Source organism: Pristis pectinata, chromosome 8 (assembly GCF_009764475.1).
Source record: "Pristis pectinata isolate sPriPec2 chromosome 8, sPriPec2.1.pri, whole genome shotgun sequence".
NCBI lineage: Eukaryota > Metazoa > Chordata > Chondrichthyes > Rhinopristiformes > Pristidae > Pristis > Pristis pectinata.
In genome coordinates, this window is record NC_067412.1 from 12130694 (window position 1) to 12147566 (window position 16873).

The 16873-nt window shown below is 43.9% G+C and overlaps 1 protein-coding gene across 1 annotated transcript in view; it reads right to left on the bottom strand.

The window, feature by feature from the left end:
• ccdc78 (coiled-coil domain containing 78) overlaps positions 1–15522 on the bottom strand; it is a 66671-nt gene extending 51149 nt beyond the window's left edge. Inside the window, exons 1-8 of the mRNA XM_052021252.1 lie at positions 15426–15522; positions 13591–13729; positions 11759–11888; positions 10665–10867; positions 9166–9329; positions 6539–6682; positions 4614–4810; positions 2010–2184 (exon numbers count right to left, since the gene is read on the bottom strand). Coding sequence (XP_051877212.1) covers positions 2010–2184; positions 4614–4810; positions 6539–6682; positions 9166–9329; positions 10665–10867; positions 11759–11880 — 1005 coding nt within the window. The 5' untranslated portion in view covers positions 11881–11888; positions 13591–13729; positions 15426–15522. The remainder of the gene's footprint in view (positions 1–2009; positions 2185–4613; positions 4811–6538; positions 6683–9165; positions 9330–10664; positions 10868–11758; positions 11889–13590; positions 13730–15425) is intronic.
• Between the last annotated feature and the right edge of the window lie 1351 nt (positions 15523–16873).

A 16873-nucleotide genomic window follows, 5' to 3' on the forward strand; every position in this document is an offset into this window, starting at 1 on the left:
CCCTTGACATCCACTGACATTTACAAATGATGGTTCCATTAGCACCATTGACCAGAAACTCAACTGGACCAGCCATCATAATGTGACTGCTAGAGGAGGTGAGGGGCTGGCTATCCTGCAGTGAGTGATTCATTTCCCAACACCCCAAAGTCTTTCTTCCATTTATAATGCACCGAACCCTCTTGATTTGCCTTTGGATGAGTGCAGTTCAAAAAAAACGTTCAAGAATGTTGACACAATCCAGGAAAAGGCTTCCTGCTTGGTTGGCATCTCATCCGCCCCATCCTAAGTATTCACTTTCTCGCCACACTGCACAGTAGCAGCAGTGTGTACCGTATGCAAGATGCACTACAGTTACTTGTCTAGGCTACAGCATTCCTCTCAGGAGCCACATCCAACAGATTAAAGAGATTCAATGACGTCACACGTGGACCAAGCTTCAACAGAGGTCTTCAACTCTGCAGCCATCTCAAGACCACCTTAGCACACTCCTCGTTCATTCTGAGTGGCCCCTCAAATTTCAGTAATTCCCTCGCCTGCGTTACATCTATCAGAATGCAATCACAGCACATTGCAACATCCCTCTCACTCTGGGTACATTCACCTCTTCATTTCCCTTCACATCTCCCACACGGGACCATCCTCTTCTGACATAAACAACCTTTAGTTATTGGATGAGGAAGAGAAGGCTGGGCTTGTTTTCCCTAGAGTGAAGGAGGCTGAGAGGTGACCTGATAGATAGATATGAGATTATGAGAGGCATTGATAGGGTAAATAGTCAAAATCTTTTTCCCACAGTAGGAGTATCAAGAACAAGAGGACATGGTTTCTAATGTGAGAAGAAGGAATTTTAAAGGGGATCTGAGGGATAAGTTTTTTTTAAACAGAGAGTGGTTGATATCTGGAACTTGCTGCCAGAAGAGGTAGTGGAATCAGATGCAATCAATACATATAAGAGGCATTTGAGCAGACGCTTAAATAGTCCATGCGTACAAGGATATGGTCCTAATGCAGGCAAATGGGATTAGTGTAGATGGGGAGAAAGGTCAGTGTGGGCGTGGTGCACTGAAGGGCCCATTTCTGTCCTGTTTGACTCTATGATTCTAACCACAGCCCATCACTGTGTCCATGCCCTTAGCTTTAGACCACCCAACAAGCAGAAATAATTCCTATCTACCCTACCAGTTCACCATTCCATTCCAAAGACTTCAAGCCTCCAAGTGAAGAAGCTTCTCTTCAGATTGATCAGATGGCCAACCCTTTGCACCAAGGCTTTATTCTAGCACCCCGATCTCCAATTCTACACTCTCCAAAGCAACACACAATGTGAGGGATATAAATAAAAATGATGGGGGTCTTCCGCACACTCAACCCACTGGGTCCCTAACCCCTTCCCCTACTGTTCCCATCTGCCCACCATCCCTCCCACTCAGCACTTCCCTTTCTTATCAGATTCCATCATCTGCAGCTCTCTGTTTTCTCCACCTATCACCTCCCAGCCTCTGTCACCATTCTCCACCCTTTCCTCCCCCACCTGGCACCATCTGTCCATGAACGCCTCCTCACCCAGATTCACCTATCACTTGCCCTTCACCTCTTTACACTGGCTATCACCCCCTTACACTGGCTATCACCTCTTTACACTGGCTATCACCTCTTTACACTCTCAGTCCAGACACAGGGTCTCGACCTGAAACATCGACTATCCCTTTGCCTCCACAGATGATGCCAGACCCACTGAGTTCTCCTAGCAGCTTGTTTTTTTTGTTCCATTTGTTATCTGCTTATTAACCCTTCAATTCTTTGCACATGCACCTCACTCCACCATTTCAGGCTGCAGTTTCCAGATGGCCACTTTAAATACCCAGCTTCTACCCGTCTGGCTTAACAAAACATCTGCATCACCAGCCTTTGGCGGAACATCCAATGGATGGTTTCAAGGCTGTAGGATGTAAAGAGAACAGTGTTTGGTGACTGCTCCGTAGTGACTAACGTTTCCCAGTGCATACCTCAACAAAGTGGTCATTTAACACAGGGAAATTTTTCACTTGAGAAAGGGTAGCACACGTTCGTAGGACAGCAGAAAGACGCTGAGTTTCCGGTTTAGGGGGCAGGCAACAAATAACCCGAGTCTTGCAGTTCCCTCCAAACGCATCTTGGGTCAGCTGAGTTAGTTTGGATTCACTGCAATGCACAAATACAGGAAGAAAGTAATTGATAATCAACATTCACTCTCACAATATGTGACAACACAAACAGTAATGATATAACTTTTTAAAAAAACCATAAACGGTTTGAGATTGCAGAGCTCTGAGATGCAGAGGGATCTGGATGTTCTAATTCTTGGTTCACAAAGGCTGGTTTACAGGTACACTAAGTGATTGGAAGACCCAGCAGAATGTTATCATTTATAATTGAGGAGTTGAATACAGAGGTATGTGGGTCTTTCTTCATTTATAAAGGCACTGGTGAGACCACGTCTGAAGTAATCTGTACGGAATTGGTTTTCTTATCTTAGGCAGTATGTTAATGCATTAGAAACAGTTCAGAGAAGGTTTACGAGATTAATATCTGGAGTGACGGGTTGTTTCATAAGAAAAGGCTGGACAGGCTTGGCTTGTGGCCACTAGAGTTCAGAACAGTGAGGACAACTACATTGAAACCTCAAAAATCCTTAACAGTCCTAACAGGGTGAATGTGGAGAGAACTGTTCCTGTCACGGGAAAATCTAAAACTAACAGTTACTATTTAACTTAAGACAGAAATGAGGTTAAAAAAAATCTCAAAGGGTTGAGAGTCTCTGGAACTCAAAGAGAGACAGGAGCTAGTTATTTGAATATTTTTAAGGCTGAGAGAGATAGAGTCTTGATAAGAGTCTTAATAAGGGGTGAAAAGATACCTCAGAAGTATCAGACCAGAGCTGAGGGCTCAATCAGGTTTACTGAGATTTTATTAAACAGTGGAGCAGGCTCCGGGGATAAGTGAGGAATTCATGTTTGTATAACACAAGTACTAAATTTCCATTGAACTACCAGAGGAATGGAGCTAGGTTTAATTTCTTGGGCATAACTTAACACCAAACCCAAGAAGGCAAACCATATCGTGCAAGACTCCAGTTGATAAAGCACGATACTTGGATCAGTTAAAGTCTCAGATAATGTTTACAATATATTGGCCAGAAAAAAAGACTTCTATTTATAGCTGATATTGCTCAGCTCTGGTTCAATTTCACAGACAACAATATACTTTCAAAATGCTGTTAACAATTGCTTTTATGGGCAAACATGGCAACCATTTTGCACTCAATGTGTAATTATTTATTTGTTCCTGAGATATAGGTTTCAATAGCAAGGTCACCATTTAATGTCCATATCAAACTGCTCTTGAGCTGACCTTGAACTGCTGTATTTCCTGTGGTGAAACTACACTCATAATATTGGGAAGGAAGTTACAGGACTTAGGCCCAGTGATAGCAAAGGACCAGTGCTACATCTCCAAGTCAGGATGGTGTGCTATCTAGAGAGGAACCTGTAGGAGGTGGTGTTCCCATGCACCTGCCACCCTCGTCCTTCTTGATGGTAAAGGTCACAAGTTTGGCCAATGCTGTTAAACAATGTTGTGTGTGTGTGTGTGTGTGTGTGTGTGTGTGTGTGTGTGTGTGTGTGTGTGTGTGTGTGTGTGTGAGTGAGATTTTGTGTGTATGTGTATGATTGTGTGTGTGTGTGTGTGTGTGTGTGTGAGATAGGTCTAAGCCTCTCCTTATGACCCAAACCCCCCCCCCCCCAGCCATGTGTGTGTATCATGAAGTCATAGAACACAAAAACAGGCCCTTCAGCCCATCATATTCATGCCAACTATCAAATACCCATCTATACTAATTCTACTTACCAACACTTGGTCTGTAGCCTTCTATGTGTTGGTGATTCAAGTGCACTTCTACATACTTCTTAAATGTTGAGAGAGTACCCGTCTCCTCCACACACCTGGGCAGTACTTTCCAGATTCCAGTCACCCTCTGGATGAAAAAGTTGTTCCTCAAATCCCCCCTAAACCTATTCCCTCAAGTGTTAGATATCCCTGCTATGGGGAGAAGTTTTCTATCTACCTTATATATGCCCCTTATCATTTTTTATACCTCTATCAGATTCCCCACTCAGCTTCCTGCGCTGCAAGGAACATGAACCCAACCTATCCAGTCTCTCCTTGTAACTGAAACATTCTGTCCCAGGCAATATTCTGGTGAATTTTCTCTGCACCCTCCCCTGTACAATCACATCCTTCCTACTGTGCGACGACCCAGAACCTGACACAGTGCTCTAGCTGTGGCCAATAACCTACCAGTGCATCTTTTGGGGCGTGGATAGAAACTGGAACTACTGGAGGAAACCCATGGGGTCTCAGGGAGAACTTCAACCTCCACAGGTACAGCAGCGAAGGTCAGGATCAAACCCAGGTCGCTGGAGCTGTGCAACAGCACTAATGTCAGATTTGATCATATGGTCAAATAAAAGGTGAAGTCTATTAGCAATGGTATTCCTCAATTCACAGCCATTTTGATATCAATCATATCTTTATTGGTCTCAATACATATTAAAGTATTACCCTGTTCTTACCTGTAGTTAATAACTCTGTCTGGATGGGGTGAACTGGCCAGATTATTCACTACTTGCAAGAAAGCAAGAAGTGATTTGTTAAGCAGGGAGCCTTCTTGAAAGTGTAAAGTGTTCTTGTCTTCTGCGAGCACCTCTGCTCCTGGTAGTTCAACGATCTGCAGGGTTGACTTGGTGGGATGGAGCGCATTTTGGTCTTGCTGCAGTATTTACATTCAGATATACAAATCAAGTGTCAGTAAAGAGAGCGGAAAATGGAGTATGTGATAGTGTATTGTATACATACAGCCTACAGAAATGTGATACCTCTAGGTGAGGAGAAGAAATGGACTGCTCTCACGGTACATTGGGTATGAAATAGTTAATAAAAGAATGGTTTCCAACTACACTTTGTCTCGCTCCCTGGTCAAAAAGGCAGTTTTATCAAAATGATCAAAGGGAACACAAGCAGGACTAGGCATGCCTGATCTGCCGTTCAATAAGATTATTGCTTTACCTCCATTTTCCTGCCCACTCCTCACAAACCTCGATTCCCATATGAAGTAAACTTCTGATAATCCAGGACTTTGGTGGTACTGAACCAGCAGATTTTCCAGACTGTTGGATATTACTCCTAATAATACCCCAACACACTATCGTTTCATTTTTTTTGACATGTTACACAGTAATAATTATTCCAGTGAACCTGGTGAGGTTAAAGGGAGTGGGAAATATACAAGTACTCCAGAGCCCAGTTCTGGCCACAAACACACCCACGTTCCTGATCTCTAAGAGTTTAAAGGGAGCGGGGAGTATACAAGCACCCCAACCCCAGATCTGTCTGCACACCCAGCCCTCAGTCCGGACCCCGGCCCTGGTCCCAGTTACACGCTGGACCCTCACCTTTGTCTGCACACCCTGCTAGCTGTCTGAACCAGCTCACACTCTAATGAGTGAGATGTTGAACTAATTGATGTCAGATTATTGGAGGTTTAGTGTTGTCCAAAACTCTCCCTATCTTTAATACACTTAACGATACCTGGAGCTTGAGGATTTCCAAATATTCACAATGCTCCGCAAGAGGAAATTCCAACTCATTGGTCTTGGCCTAATCCTTATCCAGAAACCATGACTGGTCCCATTTTAACTGCCCTCACCCCAGCCTATCATTGCCCTCTCCACGAGCCTTCCCCCAGTCAATAGATGTCTCACACATTGTTGGAGGCGAGGGTAGAAAGGGCTGAGAGGAGGGGTTATGATAATGATTGAGAACTTTAAAATAAAAAAGCTGTGGCCTCACTTTACTCTCCAGGATTATCCCGGAATGGTGAGTGGTTTGGACAGAAAATGGCACTCAATGTGTTCCAGCCATTACTGATGATGGGTGGTGCCAAATGCAACCAAGTTAAGATCCATTGACCTCAAGGAAGTGAAGCTGGAGACTATCCCAGAAGGAAGGCAAACCAATGGCTTTGTTGGTGATAAGGGAAGCTATGAAGGAATGCTGAACTTTGTGTTCATTACTGTATTTACAGGGATAGACGGTACAACAGATTAGCGATGCAGAGGTATGATCCAGAGGCAAGAGTTGAAATACCCTCCAGGGCAGCTGGGGACTTAACCAAGTAAATCAATTAAAACAATGGGATTCATGGAGTTGGTCAATTATTAAATAAAAGCTGTTTTTGAATGAACAGACTGCATAACTGGTGCTTTTAAGACCAATTTTAAAAGGAAAATTTCCTCTAAACTCTAAAGATTTGTGAACCAATTTATCAATGTACCTCTTCCATCTTTTGACTGGAGTCAAGTGGATGAAAGACAATTTCCCAATGACCCATCTGTGGAACGTTGGGAGCACTGTGCTTCCCAGCATCTGGGATGTGTCTCCAGTTGTAGTTACAGAACTTGAAGCAATCTTACTGAGATTAATAGTTCAGGGATCTCACCACCAGAAGGTTCAGCTGTGTCACAACAGTAGCATGGTTGGCCGCAGGTCCAAAGTCCGTTACAGCCCCTGTGCGACGCGCCCAACCTTGCCGGAAAATGGTGGTGGCATCGGCTGCTGAGGAGACGGTGATACGGTTCAATCCCTGAAATCCAACATATTGCAATCTTCAATAGTGCGTTCCCTTCCTATACACAATTACCTCAGTACCAAGACTTTTGACTGAGAAAAATGGCTTGACTCTTCTATATTCTTCAGCCACTTGTCATAGAACTATAAACTATAAGGAGAGGTTGGGCAAACTTGGGTTGTTTCCTCTGGAGCATCAGAGGCTGAGGGGAGACCTGACTGAAGTATATAAAATTATAAGAGGCACAGATAGTGTAGGTAGGCAGAGTCTTTTTCCCAGGGTTGAAATGTCAAATACTGGAGGGCATAGGTTTAAGGTGGAAGGGGAGAGTTTAAAGGAGATCTACGGGGCAAGTTTTTGTTTCACAGAGAGTGGTGGGTGCCTGGAACACACAGCCAGGGGAGGTGGTGGAAGCAGATACAACAGTAATGTTCAAGAGGCATTTGGACAGGCAGGGAATGGAGGGATACAAACCACGGGCAGGCAAGGTGGGATTAGTTTGATTGGCATGGTCAGCACAGACATAGTGGGCCGAAGGGCCTGTTCCTGTGTTGCACTGTTCTATATTCTAATCCTCTCATCCCAGTGAATTGCTTTTGGACTGCCTTTAATGCCAGTGTATCCTTTTTTAAAATAGGGAGACCAAAACTGTACACAGTACTCCAGGTGTGGCTTCACCAACACCTTGTACAATTGTGACAATACTTCTCTATTTCTAAATTCTAACCCCTATGCAATAAAGACCAATATGTCGTTTGCCTTCCAACCACTTGCTGCACCTGCCTGTGACATTTCTCCCATCCGTGCACAAGAACACCTCTAAATTCTGTCCCAGAGTCCCAATATCCTCATCAAAACATCGCCTCCCACCTATTGCAATGTCATCGGCAAACTTGGATACCATACACTTTTCCCCTTCTCCAAGTATACAATTAATATAAATCATAAATAATTGAGAGCCACAAGTTGATCTTTGGGGTACTCCACTAGTTACATCCTCCAGCCTGAAAAAGGCCTGTTTATTCCAACTCTGTCTTCTATGCAATAACCAATCTTCATTCTAATGCTAATACACTTTCCCTAATACCTTGGATTCTTGTCTTGTGCACCAGCCTTTTTATGAAGCACCTTGTCAAATACCTTCTGAAAATCCTATTACACCACATCTACAAGTTCCCCACTATTGGCTCTGCTCTTTACAACCTCAAAGAACTCTGGCAAATTTGTCCAACATACTTTACCTTTCAAAGAATCGTGTTGACCTTGTTTGATTAAGCTTCTCTAAATAACTAGCTATTTCTTCAATGATTATGGATTCCAGCATATTTCCAAAAACAGATGTTACACTATCAGGCACAAGAAATTCTGCAGATGCTGGAATCTGGAGCAATACACAAAAAGTCGACTGTTTATTTCCCTCCATAGATGCTGCCTGACCTGCTGAGTTCCTCCAGTGTTTTGTGTGCATTACGCTATCAGGACTTTTGTTATCTGGTCTTTGTCTTCCCCTTTTCTTGAACACTTCTTTCTTGTGAATGCTGCTTGTCTGATGCTATGTGCCTGTGATGCTGCTGCAAGTGCACCTGCACATACTTGTGCATATGACAATAAACTTGACTTTGCCGTTGACATTGGCGTTACATCTGTGGTTTTCCAATCAACTGGTGCCTTCCTGCAGCTTAATAAGGTTAGAAAAACCTCAGCCAATGGCTCCACTATCTCTGTAGCCAGTTTCTTTAAAACCTTCAGGTACAAGCCACTGGGACCTGGCAACTTGTCTGTCGTTAGTCTCGGTGATTTTTCCAATACTTGTCCCTCATGATAATGATTGTTACAACTTCTTCCATGTTGTTTGAAACTAGCCCATCAGAAGTCCTTGGGATACTTGCTATGTCCTCCACCATGAAATTTGATGCAAAGTATTAATTTAACATCTGCCATTAACTTGTTTCCCCAGTCTTGATCTCCAGGGACCCCACATTCACCCAAACTACCTTCTTGGTGTTTAGAGGTTTATAGAAGCACTTGCTATTTGTCTGGCTATTACTTGCCAACTTTTATCTCATGATTAATTTTCTCCCTGCTTATTAACCTTTTAGCCTCTTGCTGGTTCTTGTAAAATTCCCAGTCCTCTAGTCTACCACTAGCCCTTGCCACATTGTATGCTCTACCCTTTAAATATTTTCCTTGACCTTCTTTGTTCATCACAGATGATTCATCTTTCTTCTGGGATCCCTCTTTCTAAGTGGGAGAAATTTCTATTGAGCTTTGTGAAGTAGCTGTTTAAATATCTGCCACTGCTCACCCACTGACCTATCCCTGAGTCTATTTACTCAATGCGCGCCAGACATATCTGCCTTCATACCATTGTAATTCCCTTATTAGGGTTACGGACACTGGTTATAGATTTGCAGAATGGTTTTGCAGAATTACCTCTTATGGGTAACCTTTAGTGATTATCTGGATTCCAGGTGATGCTATGACCACAGCAACCATACCTTTATGAATGTACCATCCTGTGCAGTACATGCAAGCCTTAACGTGACAGGATCCAATCCACTAGAATGTAACAAATCCTTCAACGCCTCAGCATAAATCTCATACATAGACATCGATAGAGACCACATTGCGGTAACCTGTAAATTCTGCAAGTTTGGTTTACCTAGAGTTGTAACAGAAATAGAAACAAAATACATTAACAACAAAATTATGCAATCAAGTAATTTTGGTGGGAGGTGGGCCTATCTTATCAATAGAAAGACTAGCATGAAAACTCCAAATCTATATCACAATACTTCGACCCTGATGCATGGTCAAAGGGCCCAAGGTGCCCTGTTAGATTTAAAACGTCTGACTGACAATTGGATTGATCTATATGCTTTGTGTAACTTCCTCCAGGCGTACAACCCCGTGAGCTCTCTGCGTTCCTCCAGTCCTGGCCCTGGATTATCCTTGGTTGTAATCACTCTGCCGTTGGAGATTATGCTTTCGTAAAGTCATATAACTCAAAAACAGACACTTTGGCCCACCACATCCCTGCTGAGAGTCAGGCACCCAAGTACACTAATCCCTTCACTAGCACTTGGTCCGTAGCCTTCTATGTCTTGGCTGATTCAAGTGCCTGTTTAAATACCACTTAAATGTTCTGAGAGTACCCACTTACACTTTCCAATCACCAAGGGGAGACCTGATAGAAGTTTATAAAATTATGTGAGGTATAGAGCCATAGAGTAGAGAGCCGGCATCTTTTCCCCAGGGTTGAAATGCCTAATATTAGACGGCATGCATTTAAGGTAAGAGGGCAGCCCATGAGTGTTGCCATGCTTCCGGCGCCAACATAGCATGCCCACAACTTCCTAACCTGTACGTCTTTGGAACGTGGGAGGAAACCAGAGCACCCGGAGGAAACCCACGCGGACATGGGGAGAACATACAAGCTCCTTACAGACAGTGACCAGAATTGAACCCAGGTTGCTGGTGCTGTAATAGCATTACACTAACTGCTACACTACCGTGCCTGTCTGGAATGCACGGCCAAGGGTGGTGGTGGAGACAGATAAGACAGATGTTTAAGAGGCTCTTAGATAGACACATGTATGTGCAGAGAATGGAGGGATTCGTTTAATTAGGCGTTATTAGCTTAATTAGTTGGGCACAACATGGCAAGTCAAAGGGCCTGTTCCTGTACTGTACTGCTCTATGCTCTACACCCCTAAAGCTTTGGAATTCCCTCAACCCCTTTGCCTCTCGCTCCTTCTATAAGATTCTCCTTAAAACTTGCACCTTTGATTAAGCTTCCCATCACCTCCTGTGACATCTAATCTTATGCTGCTTGGCCTCAAATTTTGTTTGATGACTCACAACGAAGCAACTTGGGATGGCTTAATATGTTACAGGTGCTCTGTAAAGGCAAGTCACAGTCATGTAAATTAGTTATGCAAATTAATTATTACATTTAATGGCCTGGGTCTCTCCAAGTCAGAACCCAGCAACTCACCAAAGATGTAATCAATCGTTAAGGGTATGATTGCAAATCGGTCATTCTTTTCTCCGATCAATGTGTGTGACTTTCCAGAGTTGGTTTCACCAAACACGGCAACACATACGTTCATCCCTTCCGTGAACACATTGATCAGGGGCTCCACGGTCTTGGTGAATATTTCCCTAGTGGAAACCCTCTGGTCAAAGACCTCTTGAAAACTGGAGGATGGAAATGACACACAGTGAGGTTGACAAGAAGACTCCTGTGTCACAATGCTAACAGATAACCTGATGCCACTGGTCACAGATGGCAACTTGCAGGAGGGGAGAGGTACAGTTGGGGAGTGGGAGAGGACCACTGAGTAACTTGGGGCTGTAGAGCAGAGTAGTCAAGCAGATTTGGAGTTGCAAGAGCTCCCTGACCCCAAGGTAAAGCTGAGAGAGTAATGGGGTCACTTTTCCCTTAACTATCAAGGATCAAAGTCAAAGGTAGCCAAGGTCAAGGTCCTGATGCCAAGATCAGGATGAAGGCTGGTGAGAATGACAAGGTCCACTCTGTACAAAATATTCCAGGGCTTAAAACGGAAATGAGTCTAGAGATTTTTTTTATTTATTGATCCCCTGGATGTGTATTGCTGACTTAATGCCCATTGTTAATATTGCCCCTCAGCTGAGTGGCTTTTAGTGAGCAGTTCAGAGAGCAATGAAAATATCAATTACATTGCCATGGTCTGGAGTCACTTACAGGCCCACACAAGGCACTGGTGGCAGATTTCCTCCCAAGAAAGGCCAGATGTTTTTTTTTCCCAATAACTCAATGGTTTCATAGTCATAGCTTTGAATTCAGGAACTTAAATTCCCCAGATACTGTGGTAGGATTCAAAATCCTGTCTCTAAATCAGTAGTTCAGCCCTTTGGATACTAGCCCCGTGATATAACCTTCTGATGTACAAGCCTGGGATTCCCATTGAAATCAATGACACCTCAGATGCTGTGGGTAAATGTGTTTGTCTTTGTGAAATATTTACATCTTTAATTTCTCAATACTTTGTCTTGGCCATTAGAAATTTCACACATGGAGAAAATGCTTGTTCTTGGCCCACAATATACCTGCAAGAGGCTCCTCCTCCTAAGGCTGTGTATATTGTCCTGCCTTCTGCTGAGGTCTGCAAACTGTGGCCTTGTTCTGGTCTGCGAGCTGGTCGAATCCGGCCCACCACGTCGATGTTCATTTTGCAGCCTGTGAAGGGGCAGAGATAGCTGAATGAATGGATGCAGGTTGCATAAATCGGCCTCTGTTCATTGCTACTCCATTATGTTATTGCTGCACAGAGCCATTCTCCCAGTGCAGTGAATGCATCATTCAAGACATTCAACAACTTTAATTGTCTGTCCTTCGGTTTCTAACCTCAGCAAACATTTTGGGAAATACATGCCTGGAAATCCAGCCGCAGAACACTTTTTTGTTTGTGTTATGCAGTCAAAAATCACCTCTTTTTCTGGAGTGAAACACAATGACGGACATTTCCAAGTCATTTCACATCACCTGGAAAATTCAACTTCTTGTTATCAGTCCGCCTTCCTAACCCAGAACAATATCAGTGTCAAGCCTGCATGGATGGCATTGTTCTTCAAGCAATACCTTTTTTGGAGCCTTGGACCATATCATCCTGGGCATCATCCTTGTCCATGACAACAGGGCTTCACTTCCCAGCACTGGACTGAGATGTCTACAAAGTAAGTATCTTATTTATCTAAATCCTTGGGACCACATTCCCTACAGAAAGATGACCCCAAACTCCACCCCTGATCACCAGGTGGCAGGGCAACTCCACAAATTCCCTCACTTTGCTGACTGATCTCAGTCCCTCGAACGATCTGATAATCACTGATCTCCCACCTCCCTCCCCATATGGTCCAGGTGAATTTATCCACCAAGCTAGCCACCCTTTCAAGTACCTCCTCCTTATCTATATCCACCCATCCATTGCCTCTGCGACGTCCTCTCCACTTAAGAGCTTGGTGGAATGCTGCCAGTCCTCCTGTCCATTCTTGGCAGCTCTTCTCATTCGCCCCAGAATCTCTTGTAATTTGTGATAGCAACTTGTGACTTGGGGATGACGTCAGGGTCCCTGCAGGTGAAGAAGCTCCCTTCCCTCATACACGTGGGTTTTCTTGGCACAGCTGAGTGAGGTACCACCCAAGACTGCAAACCCCGGACAAAGTGCTCTGTACACAGAACTCAAGTCCAACCCTGAAGCAGGATTTCTAGCAATCAACTAGCATTGAGACTGAGTACTGGCACTAAATATGAATGTTGTTCTACTCTAACCCCACCACCACCAACACCATGTCCTCCAGCCACCTCAGCAGAGACCTGGTGCGTCGACCTGGAGTCATGAGGTTCAATCCCATCCCAGCAGCTGGGAATCTGAAGTGGAATAGAAAACTATTTAACATTGATGACCATGAAAGAACTTGAATGTTGTTTAAAAACCCACCTGATACACTGATACCCTTCAGGGAAGGAAGTCTGCCATCTCTACCTGATTTGGACCCAACCACTGTGATTGACTCCTAACTACCTCACCAGTACAGGAAGATTTCATCCTTGGGTCTTAAAAGAAGTGGCCAGTGGGATAGTTGAAGCACTGGTTTTAATTTTCCAAAATTCCCAAGATTCAGGGAAGGTTCCACTAGTTTGCAAAATAACAAATGTAACTTCTTTATTGTAAAGGAGAGGGACACAGAAGACATGAAATGACAGGCTTGTTAGCTCAACATCTATCATGAGGAAAATATTGGAAGTTATTACTAAAGGCATTATATATTAAAGTTATTATACAGGACATTGGTGAGACCACATCTGGAGTAGTGTGTACAATACTGGTCTCCTTATTTAAGGAAGGAAGCGGTTCAGGGAATAATTATTAAACCAATACCTGGGTAGACTGTCTTAACAGGAGGCTGAAACTGTATCCACTGAGGTCTTGAGGAACGAGAGGGAATTTGTAACAAAAAGGATCTTGAGAGGTCTTGACAGGATGGATGTGGAGATGATATTTCCTCTTGTGGGAGAATCTAGAATTAAGGATCACTGTTTAAAATTAGAACATAGAAAAACTACAGCACAATTCAGGCCCTTCGGCCCACACAGCTGTGCCGAACATGTCCCTACCCCGGAAATTACCAGGCTTACCCATAGCCCTCTATTTTTCTCAGATCCATGTACCTATCCAACAGTCTTTTAAAAGACCCTATCGTATCTGCCTCTACCACCGTTGCCGACAGCCCATTCCGTGCTCTCACCACTCTCTGAGTAAAAAACTTACTCCTGACATCTCCTCTATACCTACTCCCCAGCACCTTAAACCTATGTCCTCTTGTGGCCACCATTTCAGCCCTGGGGAAAAGCCTCTGACTATCTACCCAATCAATACCTCTCATCATCTTATATACCTCTATCAGGTCCCCCTTCATCCTCTGTTGCTCCAAGGAGAAAAGGCCGAGTTCCCTCAACCTACTTTCGTAAGGCATGCTCCGCATTCCAGGCAGCATCCTAGTAAATCTCCTCTGCACCCTCTTTATGGCTTCCACATCCTTCCCATAGTGAGGCGACCAGAACTGAGCACAGTACTCCAAGTGGGGTCTGACCAGGGACCTATATAGCTGCAACAATACCTCTCGGCTCCTAAATTCAATTCCCCAATTGATAAAGGACAATACACCATATGCCTTTCTTAACCACAGAGTCAACCTGTGCAGCCGCTTTAAGCGTCCTATGGACTCGGACTCCAAGATCCCTCGGAGTCATCTACTCAATTCACTGAATTCAAGAGTCATCCACTCAAGATGGAGATGGGGTGAATTTTTTTCTCTCAGGGAGTCTCAAGTCTTTGGAAATTGTTTCCTCCAAAAGGTTGTGGAAGCAGAATTTCTGGATATTATTAAAGTAGAATTAAGGCTACAGAGAGTGGTGGATTCGGTCAGTTCCATCACGGGAACAGCTTTCCCCACCATCGAGGACATCTTACAAGAGGTGATGTCTCAGGAAGGCGACATCCATCATCAGGGACCCCCACCACCCGGGCCATGCCCTCTTCTCGATGCTGCCATCAGGCAGGAGGTAGAGGAGCCTGAAGGCCCACACCTCAAGGTTCAACAACAGCTTCGTCCCACTGCCATCAGGCTCGTGAACCCACCTGAAAAATCCTAATTCCGCTTCAAACTATATTTCCCTCAACTTGCATTAATGTCATTATGTTTAGTTTTGTCTATTTTGTCATGTGAGTTAGTATAATTTATGTTAATCTAAGTTTATGTTAACTTATGTTTGTCGTGTTTGTAATGCACTGTGCTGCTGCTGCAAAAAGCTAATTTTCATGGCATTTATACCCTGGGTATGTGTGCCCATGACAGTAAACGTGAATTTGAGATTCATGGTAAACAAGGAGTGCAAAATTACTGCAGTGGACAGGAATGCGGAGTTGAGGTCATGGTCACATAAACCATCATTTTATTGATTAGTGGAGGAGGCGTGAGGGGTCCTAATTTGAGCTACATGAGCTCCTAATTTGCTTGTAATAAATACACATGCCATGAACAAATAGAGAAAACATTGAGGCCACTCTCGTGGCAAGCTAAAGCCTGTGGCCTAAAAGAACTCAACACAACCTGAAAGCAAAAGCTTCAGCCCCAAAAGCAACTCCCTTTGACAACTTCCTGTCCACTCCAGTCCACCGTGTATGACTAAAATTTAAAACAAATATAACCTTACCTTTAAGCTTTAAACTCTGCTGTTTGTAAAGGTTTCAAACTTTTGTCTCTTATTCCTTGGCTTCCAGTCACCACAATGTGTAATATGTGTTCTGCTGTTCCCCTGGCAACACCAGAAGGGAGAGAGTGAACCACCTCCTAATCTCAGTGGAAGAGATCCAGCCCAGTCCAATTGCTATAGGCTTTAGCTGCTCACTGGGGCCCTCTAGGCAGAATGATCCACAATCCCAACTGGAAGAGAAAGGTCAATGGAAATAACGGGAGAACAAACAGTTTCGGAGAAATATTTCGGTCCTTAATCCGGTGCCAGTCTGCGGCTAAACTTTCTGAGCCTGGTGTCTTTGTCGGCAATTCTGTTCAAAATGGGAAAGCAGAAGTTACTCGTGGGGATAACTTAATAGGCTAATTTGGCAATCTAAAATGCCACAGGCTGTAGCATTTGATTCCCACCTGATGAAGAACGTTATATGGTATTACATTTCATATACATTAAATTCTGTGGGAATTGATCAGCTCAAATCCAAGTTCTGTAAATAGTTATTTTTAACGTGATTTCCGAAAAGTGTGGGTTCAACTTGGCAGAAAGATCTAAGTGAGCTCTCCAGTGGAGCACGGAGGAAATGCTGCACTGTTTTCTGGACAAGACATTGTACTGGATCAGGTGGAAATAAAATGATGTCAGGAGAGGATGAGAGAGTTTTCCCCAGGGAACTGCCCAATATTTATCTCTTGATCAACCTTTCTAAAACAAATCATCTGGTCATATTTATGTTGATCACTGCATTTCCTACATTATAACAGAGGCTGTAATTTTTTTTAAAAAACCCTCATTGCTTCTGTAGTATCTTGAGACATCAAGAGTTTGTGAATGGTTCTTTATTAATGCAAATCAATCTTTCTTTAATAAATCTAAACTGGGCCCAGCTTTGTTGAATACTGCATTCTGGCTAGATTGGATACTGTCCAATCCTGAGTAACTTGTTGGGGCAATATCAGACTGATCCATCAAACAATCTGCTGGAAGAACTCAGCAGGTCAAGCAGCAGCATCTGCGGGAGGAAAGGAATTGTTGACATTTCAGGTTGTAACCCTGCATCAGAATCAATACAGGATTTCCTGGTAGCAAGGGCCGTGACTTGGAACAAGAAGCAGGACTCGGTGCGAGAAGTCGGAGCCACATAAAGAGGTGAGTGTCGGGACCCAGTTCTTTTCCAAGTAGCAAGGGCCATGACTTGGTGCGAGAAGCAGCACTCTCGGTCTCTAGTGCCTAGCTGAAGTAGTGACAATGGATCCAGGATCAGTAGTCTGTTCTTCCTGTCAGATGTGGGAGATCTGGGAGCTCTCATCTCCCTGATAGATGCATCTGCGGGAGGTGTATCCAGCTGCAGCTCCTTACAAACTGTGTTAAGGAACTGGATCTGCAGCTGGATGGCCTTCGGCTCCGATGGG